This window comes from Pleurodeles waltl, chromosome 8 (genome assembly GCF_031143425.1).
Source record: "Pleurodeles waltl isolate 20211129_DDA chromosome 8, aPleWal1.hap1.20221129, whole genome shotgun sequence".
NCBI classification, from domain to species: domain Eukaryota; kingdom Metazoa; phylum Chordata; class Amphibia; order Caudata; family Salamandridae; genus Pleurodeles; species Pleurodeles waltl.
The window spans coordinates 1,191,386,475-1,191,402,920 of NC_090447.1; the positions used below are offsets into that span (position 1 = coordinate 1,191,386,475).

General features: G+C 45.4%; 1 protein-coding gene across 2 annotated transcripts in view; it reads left to right on the forward strand.

Moving 5' to 3' along the window:
• Positions 1–16,446, forward strand: part of LOC138250508 (serine/threonine-protein kinase Nek5-like) — a 350,116-nt gene that overhangs the window by 218,918 nt on the left and 114,752 nt on the right. For both annotated transcript variants that reach the window (XM_069205454.1, XM_069205455.1), the window contains exons 12-13: positions 3,330–3,514; positions 8,393–8,459. In XM_069205454.1, coding sequence (XP_069061555.1) covers positions 3,330–3,514; positions 8,393–8,459 — 252 coding nt within the window. The remainder of the gene's footprint in view (positions 1–3,329; positions 3,515–8,392; positions 8,460–16,446) is intronic.

Consider the following 16,446-nt stretch of genomic DNA (forward strand, 5'->3'; position numbering starts at 1 on the left):
CCCATTCCTAATACTTGTTCGTATTGTGTGAGCAGGGCACGGAAGTGCTGCCAGCTCACCCAATGATTAATGGCCGACAGCAGTGTGGTGGCTGGCACCCGCCCCAGGGGCCTGTTCATAATTGGGAACAGGATGCGGGTACAGGTGCAGCTGGCCTACTCCTCCATGACCTACCACACTGTGCCAGTCTCAGAAGAGCAGGTCAGCTGCCACCCTCCCCAGTTCCCTCTTTGGAGAGTGTCACTCACCCACTCCTTCTTGGCCTGCAGTTGACTCTGGAAGAGCATAATTTTAAGAGGCCCGCCTCACCGTGGGCAAAACAATAGGGTTTGGGGTTGCAAACATCATTACCTCCTTCACTTGGACATGGAGGGAGGTGTAGACTTAGAAATGCCCCCACAGCATTTGAAATTGCTGCAGTATTTTAAATTGCTCTTTCTTCCTTTGGCACGGCAGATGGTTATGATATGTGATAACCCCTCCCCAGCCCTTAGACAATGCCAGGGAGGAAAGAAATAAACTGCTTTCCTCCCCACCCTTAGGTATTTTTACTCAGCTAAACTTTCACCATCTACAGGTGGTGAAGCCTGTGATACACCCTCTCACACTTTGCTAATGTGGCAGGGAGTCTTCTGCCCTTGCGCAAGGCAAGTTGGTATGATCTATATTCTCGCCTCCCTGGCACAATTGGGAATGGAATACATTTGCCATTACTCCCAATGTTCGGTCTCTCCTCGGCGTGTAAAGCAGGTCTTGGGAAATGTGGGCAGGCCTACCTACCTACCGACTGATGAATAATACAGTGTGGCCTTTCCATTAAGCTACTTTCATTTTCTTTTTTTTTCTTCCAATGTTTGTGAATCTTTGGAGGATATGCCTCTGCGAGTGTATCGTTGCCTTCTAGATCCCAGACTAATTGAAAAATATACGTTCTTTGATATAGGCATTGGACTCTCACATTTTGTCTTCTATTTACAAAAAGGCTGAATCGATGTTCAGCTAAATAGGAAAGTGTACTAAGGGCCATATGTACGAACACATTTTCCCCTAGACATAGAATGGGTAAAACCCTTTGATTCATCTGGCCCTTAATGACATAAATGCTGCAGTCCCATAAAGAGTTGGTAAACATTTTTTGAGTGGTTTTGAAGTTCTGCTCTTCGAGAAATCTCTTATAGGAAATCCAATTTTATTTCTGACAGAAATACTGTTTTAAAACCCTACCACCCATTCTAACATTTTGAATCATTTCACCCATCTGTCTGAATCCGGAATACTGTTATAGTCTTACAGAACGATGTTTCCCCAAGTTTGTTGCAGATAATCTTGAGGCTGCGGGGAGGGAGGCAAGGCTATTAATGGAGTAAACAGTGGGATTTCCAACGAAACGAGGGATGAACCTTAACTACAGAGACGTGACTTTACTTCTATAATTATTCTGAAACGTAAGGTATGGGCTACTGACTGTTTACAAATGTCTGTAGGAGACCCATGAAGAAGGAATACTAGAGTTCTTTTCTGAAAAAGGTGTTGACTATTGAAAAGAGGAATCTGCTATTAGTATACTTTAAGACAAACTGGCCTTAAAGTGTAGTTAAGGATGGTGAACTTAATGTAGCTAGAAGCCTCATATCTTCTCCTCACAAAGTAACATGATGCTAACTTCGAAAGGACAATCAACCTGTGTTAAGGAACTAGACGGTATTTCCTAAATTTAATGTTAGATGGGTGTTGATACAACCACGCAAATAGCATATACCTTAGCTTAATTAATTTCATGATTTTTTATTATTAACTTTGAAAACAAGCATTGGCAATGCCAATAGGTTTCGATTTTAAATGGCAGAGCTATTGGCTTTGGCAGTGATTATTGCCACCAGCATAAATTATAGAAAAAATTACTATCTATACTTTGAAGATGGCTGCCACATTGCAACACACAAATTGGTGCTGCAACATCATGTTGGGGGCCATCCTGAGAATAAAGAAAACAGTGTTTTCTATACTTTTCATAAGGCTGCAGTATGTCATCATCACGTTGCGTGACGCAACTTTTTGACACTCTAAAAAACAATGTTTTACACACTTTTCCAAAGGCCGCCATATTGTGTCGCATCTTTCTGACATGCAGCATGGTGGGCAAAATCAAAATATAGGAAACAGTTTTCTATAATTTCTGAATGCCTGGTCACTGATATTGCCTTTACCAGCGTGTAGTTAATGCAGCTAGCATTAGTTAAATCAATAGCGGTAGCCAGTATGGTACAGGAGAGTGGCGGAAGGGGGTGGTGACAAGATGGGTTTGCTGAAGGCAGAGTAGAGGGGGGAGCAACAGAGAAACTGGGGACAAGGAAGGATATTAAAAAAAATCAAAGTCTGAACAGAAAGGGGAAGCACTGGAGAAACAATGTACAAGTTGTGGAGAAGGGAGGATTGGAGAGGAAACAACATAGAGAGTAAAGCGTGAGGGGGGTGGGGGAAGGGGAAAGCAGCACATGTGAAAAAGAGTAAGAGCAGGAAAACACGTGCACTCCCATGGAGTACCAAAAGAAAAAGAAAAAGAAAAAACGTTCTTGATTGCAGGCAACATCAGCCGTGTAAGGATGTAACAGAACAATGTGAAACAGAAATATTCCTGAGTGGGACAAACACATGACTAGGAAGGAAATCCATTGAAGGGGAGACAACTGAGGTAGAAAACAAAGCCATCCAATCGTGAGCAAGGGCCTGACTCAAAGCCTGCTCTGTTTATTTCTCGGAAACAATAGGCCTGCCTAATACTCAGGTGAAGCTGTTTGTAGTCTCTACCTAAAAATGGGTATGTATCGAAGTGGAAACTTCCTCCACATGCAGCCCTAAATACCATAGAAAACATGGAGGTGTTTGGAGGTTTTTTTTCAGCCTGAATGCACATCTATTCCAACATTGTTTTAGAGTAGTTACACTTTGAGTGGGAATCGGATTACGAATTTCCTAGTAGATTCCGAAATACCAGGTTTTCCCAACGTAACCCCTGGTTACCCACTTGAATCTCCATTGGCTACACCCATATTCCCTTAACTACCCCAAAATCCTAATTTCGGAAAATACAATTCTGAAGTGGATTTCTGCATCTGAAATGTCCATCTGCAGCTATAAATGTCCACAGATCATGTGTCCCAGAACCAGGATCTAGGCATTTGCGCATACCGGTGACAACAGTTGATGATCTGTTAGACACACAGTGGCACAAACAAGTCTCTGAATCAGGCGTACATTTGTCTTTGATATTCTGAATGAAACCCTCCACAGGCCTATAGTTCCCCTCTTCTATTCTTGTGTTTTTGCAGCACTGGAGCCCCCAGGTGGAGATGGGAGGACGGCCGGCTGCTGTTCCCTGTGGACAGTATGGCCACTACTATGCTCAGCTGAACAACATACAGAAGAGGCCATTTGAGCAGCCACTGGTTCCTCAGGTGAACCAAAGAGCCGACGAGTATTATGGGCAAAGGGAACAGCAAGCGCATCCGCAGTGGTGAGTGATGTTTCTCCTCTGTTTATCTCGGGCAGCCAGTGTTCCGCAAAGATACTGGGGCGCTTAACAGTAGCAAATTCTACCATATCCCTAATCATTTGATACAGCAGTTTGAAGCATGAGTTAAAAGCCCATCTTAAAAGGTATTGGCTATGATAAAATGTTGACATTTTCACTTGAAATCGTACCTCTAAATAGTAGAGGTTGAATTACCAGTTACTGTAGTGGTTGTAAACTGCGTCCCCTTTGCATAAAATAATTTGGCCAGGCCACTCACATGACGCATTTGAGAGGCCTGACGTACAATGAAATAGCAGGAAGTATAATACATTGTAGAGGGACTTGATGGAATTTACTGCAGAAATGCAGATACTTTACCAGTTAATTTGAATGTGTCTTCATGGAAAACATTGCAGGCGAGTCAAACTTCTCAAGTAAGACCAGAACTGACCTTTTGGCCAGCGTCTGTCGTTCCCCCTGCGTGACCGCTGCTGCTGCTTGTCTCCTCACAGAGCCTGCCGGCTCTGTGTTCGAGGCGTCTGTCCGGTCTTTCCGTTTTTTTCTTTTTTTCATTCTTTTGCTTTACTTTGCCTCTTTTTCCTCGTTGTCTCTTTTTCTCTCTTTCACTCTCCTTTTCTCTCCTTTTCACTTCCCCGTAGTTGCTGCCCCCATTGCCCTGCCCCCTGTCCTCCTAGCGCTTCCCGCCCTCCCACCTCCCAGCAGACCAAACCCACCCTGCCCCCCTTATTAAGGGTGGCCGTGGCACAGTGAGGGGCTACTGAACTGACCTTTTTGCCAGCATCCGTCGCTTCCCCTGCGTGGCCATTGTTGCTGCTGCTTGTCTCCTCACAGAGCCCTGTGTTTGAGGCGTCAGTCAGGTCTGTTTTTTCTCTTTTTTCATTCTTTTGCTTTACTTTGCCTCTTTTTCATCATTTTCTCTTATTCTCTCTTTCACTCTCCTTTTCTTTCTTTCACTCTCCTTTTCGCTTCCCTGCTGCTGCTGCCCTCGTAGCACTTCTCACCCTCTGCCCTCGTAGCACTTCTCACCCTCCTGCTTCCAAGCTGACCAAACCCCCCTCCCCTTCTTAAGACTGGCTGCTGCACGGCGCACCAATGGCGCGCCAAAGGAAAGCCCATATGCGCCCGGCCGCACCTGGACCGCGCCCAGCGCCATGGACCCTGGATCTCGCACCACCCATTGATACAATGCTGAGACCCTCCACGCACTGAACCCCGGACGACATAGCAACTGCCACTCTGCCTCTCCCAACGACACTCACGGACCTTTCTCCTGCCGCCATTGCTGCCTCACATTCTCCGCACGCCAAGTGGCAATCATCACAACAACAGAACCATCTCCGGACTGCCTCAAATGCATCCTCCTTAATGTCCGCCCCTGTCCAAACACAGCATGGAGATCTGGGACCTGATAGACAGCACCTGCCCGGACATCGCTTTCTTCACTGAGACATGGACTAACACAACATTCGGTCCTGACATCGCCATCCCCAGAAACTACAAGCTGCTACGCAAGTACCATCCTTCGAGACCAGGAGGCGGCATAACCATTGCCCACAAGACTATTCTGCAACTGACGATAAACACACAGGAATTCATCCCCATCATGGAGCACCTGCACTTCCGAGTGCACACCACCCCAAAGACAGACGGCCACCCACAGCACCCTCATCTACAGACCACCCAGATCATGACCAGCACCCAGCGACGCCATCAACGACCTCATAGCCCCCCACACTCTTGCCTCCAGCAACTACCTTCTCCTAGGCGACCTCAGTTTCCATTTCAACGATCACAGCGACCACAACACCGCAACACTACTTGAGAACCTGGACACAATCGGGTTCGATCAACTGGTTACCTCACCAACGCACACCACCAGACACACTCTCGAACCCATTTTCTCCACCAGCAGCAGAGTCATCAACAGCGACTTGACCCCACTACACTGGACCGACCACCACTGCATCCATTTTTCCATCTCCATGGCCACAGCGCACACCCACGCAACACGCTCCGCCTACAGAAAATGGAACCAGATCTCAGAGGAGCAACTCACCAGCACCCTCAACAACTATCCTCCCCCTGACGCAACAGACACCAACACCTCAGCCCAGAATGTCCGCAAATGGATCACCACCTGCAAATCCTATCCCCTCTCTGAATGACTACAGGGAAACACTCCTCCAAAAAAGCCAGCTGGTTCACCCCCGCATTCTAGGAATCAAAGCGCTCATGCAGGAGGCTGGAGAAGAAGGAGCTATGCGACAGACTCTTCTTCCACAGGAAGATCAAGGACATTTACGACAGTTTTGGACCCCAACACTCATTGAACCGACCAACTACACCCCCGCCAGGATCAGCCAAACCCCCTCGACTCGTGCACACCTGGACCCCCCTCACGACGGACGACACCCTCTCCACCATGAGCAGCATCCACTCCAGAGCCCAGCTGACCCCTGCTCACATTAAATTTTCAACATGGCCAGCGCCACGATCGCACTAGAACTTTGCAAGACCATCAACTGCTCCCTAGAAGCAGCAACCTACCCTGAAGACTGGAAGCAACCCACAGCCAACCTGACCAACCTCAAGAACTACCGCCCCATCTCACTGCTACCCTCCTCAGCTAAAGTCGCAGAGAAAGCAATCAACACTCAGCTACGATAACACATCGAAGACAACAACATCCTGGATGTTTCCCAATCAGGATTCAGAGCCAACCACATCACCGAAACCATCCTGCCACAAATGACGTTCGCTCCCTCCTTGACCAAGGACAGACAGCAGCCCTCATCCTCCTCAACCTGTCAGCCGCCTTCAATACAGTATCCCACCATACACTATGTGCCAGACTCCACACAGCAGACATACGAGTCAGGGCCCTTCAATGGATTCACTCCTTCCTGACAGGCAGAGCACAGAAAGTCAGTCTCCCGCCCCACCAATCAGAAACCACTGACATCCGCTGCGGAGTACCTCAAGGATCGTCGCTGAGCCCCACGTTATTCAATATCTACATGATCCCACTGGCCCCCATCATCAGAAAATACGCAATGAATATCGTCTCCTACGCTGATGACACCCAACTAATCCTCTCCCTGACCGAGAAACCATCAACAGCCAGGAAGATTGTCAGAGACGGGATGGAAGCAGTAGCCACCTGGATGAGGGAAAGCTGCCTCAAGCTGAACTTGGACAAAACCAAGATCCTTATCCTGGGACCTTCACCGTCGGCCTGGGATGACTCCTGGTGGCCTTCAACACTCAGCAAACCCCCCACCCGTACGGACCACACACGCAACCTCAGCGTCATCCTCGACTCAACGCTCACCATGACTGAGGAAGTCAACTCAGTCGCCTCCACCTGCTTCCACACCCTCCGACTCCTACGAAAGATCGTCAGATGGATACCAACCGACTGCCAGAAAACTGTGACACACTACTTTATCACATGCAGACTTGACTACAGCAACGTCCTCTATGTTGGAACCTCCAAGAAAAACCTGAACAAGCTTCATCAGATCCAGAACGATCAAAGGGCTTTCTGAGATGGGCTGAGCCATTACTTTCAGCATTACCGGTATTTTTAATCTGTCTGGATCTCCCTTGTCTGTCCAGTAGCTTTTATCTAAGAACTCCCTCCACTCTGGATCTACCAGGAGGTCAAGTCCGCCAGGGTGGCACTGCCCTACCAGGGTGGGAGAGGTCGCCAATGATGAAGCATGAGACAAATATGTGTGTGAGGCTTCTTCTTCCATAAGGAGAATCTTCCCTTGTGTTCCTGTTGGACAACAATTGTGTCATTAGCATGCTGCCCGCCTTGGGGCAACAGTCTGTGTGAATTTATGCCACCATACCTTTTGTGTTAAGGATGTCTGACCTGGGAGGACATATGGTGGATTAGTAATCTCCCTCTGTCTTGTAAGGGTTTAAGCAATGTGTTTGCTATATTCTTCCATACCTGAGCAGCAAAACCATGTAAAATGCATTTGCCCTGTTTAGGCAGCAGTGTTAAGTTTCTGTAATATGGCTCCTGGGAAGTTTCACATAAAGTGAGCACTGGAGGCATTAATGGACGACAGGTCTCTGCCCCAATTTTGGACTGACTGGTATCTTAAATAGTCGAAAAGCCGGAGCAGCAGTGGTTTACTTAATCAAACTGTGGTAAATGGCTGTTTGTGACTGTAACTTGAAGGGCGTATGCTGCTTTTGACTTTAAATGTAGTAGCATTTGTTAACATTCCCAAAGTAAACAACAGAACATGACACAATAACACAACACAGGTCAACATAACACAAAACGTAACAGAGCACAATACAACAAAACAGTCAAAATAGAATGCAACAGGTAAAGTACACAAACACAATGCATGAATGTAATACAAAAACAACATAAAAACGTCACCACCACAATAAATATGCGCAAACATTGTTGTCACGTAGTACCACTTCCCGAAATCTTTTTTCATAATACAGTGGTAAAAGATGTTTACCGCAAACATTGTTTTACTTACTACCAAAAAGATCAATTAGCGTGAGCCAAAAATATTTTGTAATTTAGCCCCAAGAGTCATATTCTGAATTGAAGCTGAATTCAAAGTTCGGTAGAGATTGGTGCAGCCTTTGGGTGATGACTGGTGAGGGTAAAATAGACAATGCTGCCCTAAGAAACTTACAAGGCCTGGCGGCCATTATGGACAGATCAGTAAGGTTCTCTCTAGTAGTACTGCATAAACTTTCATAGTGGAGGTTTATCTGTAAATTGTATTGATTATGTGGTTAACGAAGGTAGTTAGACTGCCACTTTGAAATAAAATGCCTGTTAATTATAAATATATTGTAATGTTTATTATGCAGGTGTGCAGATTATCTCCAGAGACGGTGGGAAGCACACCAGTATAAACTGAAAGTTGAAAAACAGCTGGTAAGTAGACACTGAATGACAGACATATCCAGGTGGTGAGTCTGGCAAAATGTTCTATTCTTTTCCAGTGCAAAAAGAAATGCAAAAAGAAAAGATGGTGGACGGAATGCAGAGCAAATCAAACATTCAACCCCAGTCACAAAGATCTGGGTTTAATCCATCATTTTTTTGCTCACCACGCCACCCCAGGTTGGACCCAGCCATATGCAAATCAGTCTTGACCCTGTTCCTCATGGGAACAGTCCAGCCCCAACTGCCAAGCCAGGTTCTCCCTGGACCGGAAACAAGCATCCTAGGATCAGTTTCGGGTTATCACCCTTCATCAGCTAGGCTAGCTTGAATCCAGTGGTGCAGTGAGCACGGGACCCACGTCTGGGCATACCCTTCCCACTCGGGGCGACAAATGCAAAAAGAAAAGATGATGGACGGAATGCAGAGCAAATCAAACATTCACCCCCAATCACAAAGATCTGGGTTTAATCCATCATTTTTTTGCTCACCACGCCACCCCAGGTTGGACCCAGCCATATGCAAATCAGTCTTGACCCTGTTCCTCATGGGAACAGTCCAGCCCGAATTGCCAAACCAGGTCCTCCCTGGACCGGAAACAAGCATCCTAGGACCAGTTTCAGGGTATCACCCTTCATCAGCTAGGCTAGCTTGAATCCAGTGGCGCAGTGAGCACGGGACCCACATCTGGGCATACCCTTCCCACTCGGGGCGACAAATGCAAAAAGAAAAGATGATGGACGGAATGCAGAGCAAATCAAACATTCACCCCCAGTCAGACTGGGGGTGAATGTTTGACATTGTTCAGCATTCCGTCCATCACTTGTTCTTTTTGCATTTGTTGCCCTAAGTAGGTAGGGTATGCCCAGACGTGGGTCCTGTGCTTCCCTGCCACTGGATTCAAGCTAGCCTGGCTGAAGAGGGGTGAAACCCCGAAACCGGTCCCAGGATGCTTGCTTCTAGTCCAGGGAAGACCTGGCCTGGCAGTTCGGGCTGGACTGTTCCCATGGGGAACAGGGTCAAGACTGATTTGCATATGGCTGGGTCCAAACTGGAATGGCATGGGTAGCAAAAAAACAATGGATCATTTAAACCACACTGAGGGTTATTGGCAGTTGTAGTCCATTTCAAACTTCATTGCCTGGGGCTAGATATAGACTTTTTTGGCTGGATGTAAACATATTTTCCCTATGCATTTCTTCTAATTACACATTATTAATTAACTTCCTATTGGGCATATATTATTATTAAAGTTATCTTGGGGTGTCAGGGATGGGCGAGAGCCAATTAGAACAGAAAATAGTGGAGAAGCTTGAGGGGATGGTTGATAAGGTATTATGGCAGTTTATGGGGTCACTAAATTACGCCATGAACAAGAAATTTGATATTTTATCTAAAAAGTATAGAGTTTCTAAACCTGATGATCAGCCAGAATGTTCAGCTTGGGTAGGTAAGACCCTAAGAAAAAGAATTTCAGGTGTTGAACATAATGCTAAAAATAAAAAAATACAAAATGACAGGCAAAGATTTGACACGTGGTGGTGGTCAGAGTTTTAGTGCTTCTGGCACTGTGGATGGGCAGGATAAAGGTCCAAATGTTCTTGTACCCATTGACAGCGATGACTTTTCTGAACCAGAACTGGATCTGAGTTTTACTCCGACCGCAAAGGTTTGGAAATCAAGAAAATGGGAACATCTGAGGAGGCATCTAAGGCCTTATGGTCAAATATGGGCATACTTGGCCCTTTGGGTGATGAGATGTTCTAACTCCTTTAAGTAAAGCATTCTCTATTCCCTGAATGGACACTTTCAAAGCATGTGGCTGACTACATCTCCTTCTGGTTAAGAAGGGAGATTCCTAAAGAAGTGAGATCATATCAGAGATCTGAGTGCCCAAGTCCTTCCCTACCAGATAAGGTTGCTATGACCCCTGATTTGGATACCAAAGTGGTGGCATTTATCAATACGAGCAGGAAAGACCCAAGGAAGGTCTTAGAGGTTTAAAATCCTGCCAAGATCGACTTTTGGACATAATTGGCCCACTAACAAAAATCTTTGAAATGGATGAAGATGCCTATTTAAATGATATTCCGGTAGATGCTAACGAGTTACACCAGTGGATGCAGAGAAACATTTGCCACTTGGGCAGTGATAATACTGCACTGTCTAATGAAAGAAGGAAGTGTATTCCCTTAAAATCGATCCAAATCTGATTGAATTAGCAAATAAAGAAGGGGGTCTTTCCTCTCAGGGACGCCTCTTTGGGGATGATTTAATTGAAGACATGGCTAAATACGTCGAAGTTTAGCTCCATACAAAAGTCGCAAAAATACATTAAGAAAGATTTTCAGGTTAGGGTTTTTGGAAGGGTTGAGAGAACGAGGGGTTGTTTCCTAGGCCAAGGACAGTCTTCCTCAAGACCCTATTTAGGACGTGCTAGATTCAACCAGACATCCTCTGGATCTTACCAAGGTTTTTGCCTCCAGAGGCAAACGTTTTGTGGCAGGTCCTCCAGAGGATATAGGGGACAAAGTGAAATATCAATAGATTTGAGATTCACAGGCCTTTCATATATCCCTATGAAGGTGTGAGGCAGGTTAGCCCAGTTTTGTGGGAATTGGACAGTAGTGACACAAAATCCCTGGGTTTTGGAAACTGTCAGGGAATACCAACTGGAGTATATAGATACACTGGTTCAGGCAAAGACACCCCAAGAGATATTTTTTCAGAGAAATATTCAAAGCTGGTGACTCAAGAGGTACAGTAATTGTTGGCAAAAGGGGCCATTCAGCAGGTAAAGGATGGGTTTCATCAGAAATATATTCCTGGTCAAAAAGAAGGACAAGGGTATGCGACCAGTGATAAATCTAAAAGATTTGAATGAATGGGTGAAGTATCACCACTTCAGGATGGAGGGAATTTGTTTGTTAAGAGATGTGTTAAGGAATAGAGACTGGTCAACAAGACTAGGGCCCTCATTATGAACACAGCGGTGTTTACGACCGTGTTCAGGCTGGCGGTCATTTAACTGACCGCCAGCCCCCCTAGGACCTTGCAGGCCGCATAAAGAACATTCTGCTGGGCCGGTGGGTGGAAACCTTGTTTCCTCCTGTCAGCCCAGCAGAATGCCTGGCTGGGACATTGCAGGTGGCTCCACATGGAGCCGCTGTCAATGCCTCTGTGCGGCGGGTGCAGCTGCACCCGTCGCTCAGATCACTGCCCGTAAATTGGGCAGTGACCTGCGCGATGGGGCACTGCACAGGGGCCCCTGCACAGTCCATGCCAAGTGCATGGGCAGTGCAGGGGCCCCCAGGGGGACCCCAGAGCACCCCTTCCACCAGCCTTACCCTCGCGGGGGAACCCACCAGGGAAAGGCTGGTGGCTGTAGGGATCATTATCCGAGGGGCAGCAGCGCTGCCCTGTCGGATGATGATTCCTTCCACCGTCAGGCTGCCTGTGGGAGGCAGCCTGGCGGTGGATAGACGGCCCTCCATGTGTTCATTATATGGCGGTTCAACCAGTCATGCTGGTGGCGGTCTTTTTACCCTCCGTCGGTCGGCATGGCGGGCTGAACCGCCAGGGATCATAATGACCCCCTAGATCTCAAGGATGCATATTTGCCTACATTGATTTGGCCACCTCACCAAAGATATCTCCAGTTCAGATGGATGGGAGAGCTGTGACAATTCTGCAGTCTTCTGCTCAGCCTTTCCTCAGAACCTTGGTGCGTTACCAAAGTACTTCGTCCAGTAGCAAGTTGGCTACGGATGAGGGGAGTGAGACTAATTATCTACCTAGACGACATACTATTAATGGGCCAGCGCAAGGATATACTTTTACGGCATATAAAAAAAATATATATACTTACTAGAACATCTGGGCTTTATGATAGACAAAACGAAATCATCTTTGACCCCAAGTCAGCAAACCCACTTTCTAGGTTTTGTTGTAGACAAGGACCAGGCAGAGTTGAGGTTACCAAGGGAAAAACTAAAGAAGCTACGAAAGGAGTTGAGGAAAGTGTTAAAGATGAAGGTGATACTTTTAAAGGTTTTGGCAAGGATTCTGGGCTTATTATCCTCAACTACTCAGGCGATATTCTCAGGACCATTGTATTATCTGGCCCTTCAGAGACTGAAAACCAAATGTTTAAGAACCAATTAATCATACTCCCAGATGATATCTCTAGATCAGGAATCTATTGAGGATTTGAAATGGTGGCTCAATAATGCAGAAGCATGGAATGGCAAGGCAATTTTCAGGGAGGAGCCTGAAATAGTGATAGAGTCAGATGCAAGTTTAGAAGGATGGGGGAGCGAGATGTCAGAATTCATCCATGGGTGCAAGTTGGACAGTTCAGGAGAATAAGTTACACATTGATTGCTTGAAATTGTTGGCAGGTTCATTTGCAATGCATTTCTTTACCCAAGGCATGATGAAATGTTGTGTGATGCTCCTTGTGGGCAATGTGTCAGCTGTGAGGTATGTCAACAAGATGGGTGGACCTTATTTGAAGGGTCTAGCAGATTGGGCAAATTACTTTTGGGAAGATTGTTTGAGCAAAGGGATTTCGGTAGTGGCAGCCATTGCTTAGTGGATGGTGTGTCTGTGGGACAGAATATACTCACAAGAAAGATTATGCGTAGTATGCAAGTCCTCAATCCTCCTACTGTGAAGGTTTCATCATTGTGGGATGTCGGTCAGGTATTACAGGTGTTAATGAGTTGGGACGATTACTCTACCCTATCACTTAAAACATATTTCTTACAAACTGGCAGTTTTACTTTGTCTGATGTCCTTCAGGAGGACTTCTGATGTAAGGACTCTGGACGTTACAAGTAGAGCCTATAAACCAGAGGGTGTTTGTTTCTACATTAAGAGAAGAAGAAAACCTTATCTACATCTGTTTTCTATCCTTATTTTGTATTGAATGATAGACTTTGGGTGGTTAAATGTTTGAAAGAGTATGAGGAGAACTGAAAGTTTGAGAAACAATGTTGCACAATTACCGACTTCTTACAGATGGACCAATAAAGCAGTTCTAACCCAGACTTTGGCAAGATAGGTGAAAGAGGTCACGAGAGAAGGAGGTGTGGGTGTTAGTAAGTTTGGAGCTCATTCGGTTAGGGGTGCATCAGCTTCTAAAGCGTTTGTGCTGTTTGACAACCTGCAAGATATCATAAGAGCTGCAGATTGGTCGAATGAAAACAAGTTCAAAGCTTGCTATTTTAGGCCTTTTGTGAATGCAATTGATAATGTTTTAACATATCACTTTGAACTTGCATAATGGTAGCCTCCTTCCCATGCCATAAAATGTAGATTTTCCACAGCCTGGTGGGCAGAAAATCCGTATTTTATTAAAGACACAGAGGCTAAGATCCCACCCTGACGCTGTTTTGATTTTGTTTCACACTAAGAAGGCTTCAGAAACTATATTCTGGATTGGTGGAATGGTACGATTGGAGCAATCAAATATGGCTTCCTAATTCTTTGTTTCGGAATCCACATTGTCAACTGCAGTGATGTCACCTTGATTAACAGTCTCAACATTAAGTAAAAACCCAAGATGAAAAAACTAAATATTTGTGTGCATTTTCGAGCAAGGTGTAGTAAATTAATATTGTCCTGTACAAAAACTTGGTTTGTTCCAGTGACTTGTAAGAAAATCCATATCGTTTGACTAAATTAATTATATTGACAAAATCTCCCCATGAGCATGGACATCATTTAGGGATCGCCCTGCCTCGCCCCTTGTACTCCATTTGGGACCCCTGGCCTCAGAAGTGGCAAAATCAGTACCAGGAGCACAGAGGCAGCTCGTCCTTGCAGACATTGTTTTACTTGATTTCTGACAGCATTTTATTACACTAATAGTGGATAATATATTTTTCACTATTAGTCTAATAAAGAATAGAGTACAACTAGGTGGAATATGACCCTCACTGACATTCGAGGCAAGTAAACATACTTGTAAATGTATAATGTGTGCATGCTTGCGGTGAGAGTCTGTTTATGAGAGTGAGTGTGTGCATGTGTGACTGTGTAAAAGTGTGTTTGAGTAAAAGTAAAGATCTAATCGCTTGTTATGTCACTTCTGCTTCCCCTGGCATTTTGGCGAATTGACGCTCATGCCCATGAGTTGTAAAAAGGCTAGGAGATATTTCATAACATATATACATACTTGCATTATTTTTATTTCAGCTTATTTATAATGCCCCACAGTTGGCAAGCAGCGAAGGAAAACTGTGGAAATGTATTTGATCAGTATATTTGATTTAGTCAAACGACATGGGTTTCCTTACAAAAGGCCTACATGATAAGCTACATTATGTAACTTTGTGTTTAGATGTTGCATAAAGTGGTTTTGGAAATCCAGATTTACAATCAGTTCTATGAAGATTGATTTCCCTATTTTTTTTATTATTTGGTAATGAACCATTATGGATTAAATGTAATATTCAATATAGGCTTAAGATCAAACAACTTGGTATATGGGACTGAGATTCACTCATCTATATATGACATTGATGTTGTCATTTCGCTTCTGATAAGTAGGTTTATATGTTATGGAATCAATATTAACATTTGTTTCTCTGTTTCAAAGAATTAATGATACACTATTTCTGGGGAGATGAGTATATGTAGTTTTTCGATTAATTGGGTGCAATTCCATTCCATTTTAGTACCCCCGAATTGATGGATATCTATCGAGTTTTGAGGATGGTCTCCATGAATCGCTAATAAGGGGACCAAAACTTCGACACGATATGAGCTATGGAGGGCGGTACTGAATCTGAAGGATGAGTCTATTCTGTAAAACCATTAGGGGGACTCTGCACTTCCAGGATATTCTATTCTTTAGCCCTTGGGCTTGCTTATATATACAGTATATATATATATATATACAAAGCCCTTTCAGGGTGAAAGTAATGCATAAATTATGCAAAAAAGAAGAGAGAACTCTGGGTAGTTCCCAAGTTTAGGTGGAGAGCAGCTCCAGTAAGGAGCACCATACAACACCTCAATTGTCTGTTTATCTAGCAAAGTTTTTAAACATAGGATCAGCACAGTGCTATCCACGCCAAGCTAGATAGGGACAAAGGTTGTCATTACAACCCTGGCAGTCGGTGTTAAAGCGGCGGTAAGACCGCCAACAGGCCGGTGGTAAAAAAATTGCAATTACGACCGTGGTGGAAACCGCCAACAAAGACAGCCACTTTAACACTCCGACCGCCATGGCGGTACAATCAAACAGCGCAGCGGTCACCGCCAACAGACAGACGGGAGACAGTGTACCGCCCACACTATTATTACAGGCCAATCCGCCACCTTTTCCGGGGCGGATTCACCGCGGATAAAAACACGGCGGAAACAGGAATCCCGAAGGCAAAACGCTCACCTCTACACACCCCACGAGGAACGAGGACGCCATGGACCCGGAACTCCAAATTCTACCTGCAATAGACTTCCTGCTCCTCTACCAGGAGCACCAACGCCGGCGGCGAAGACCACAGAGAGTACTGCACCTACGACACAGGGGAGGCAAAAAACAGGGACACACACATGCAACACCCCCACCCCCACCCTCACCCACTACAACACACACACTAATGCATATCAATACATCACAGTTACACCCCCCAAACTCCCCGGAAGAATGCAAAGACAATCGAAAATGAGTGTAACCATTGTAATATATTAAAAGCAAGTAGGCAGAAATATATATATACACCATGTACAAAATATATACCAAGCATAGTAGTCCAGGTAGTGCACTAAGAAAGTCTGTGGAACACTGGGACCACACGGTATGGGCGAGGCCCACACAAGATCCCCGACCATGACGGAGAGAACACTGCAGGGGCATCAGAGAGCAACTAAACAGGCACCTCAGGGGGAGGAAAAGGGGGGGCACCTCAGCCTGTTGAGTGCACAATGCCAAATCCACGAGGGGGCCACATGCCCACTGTTAAATCCT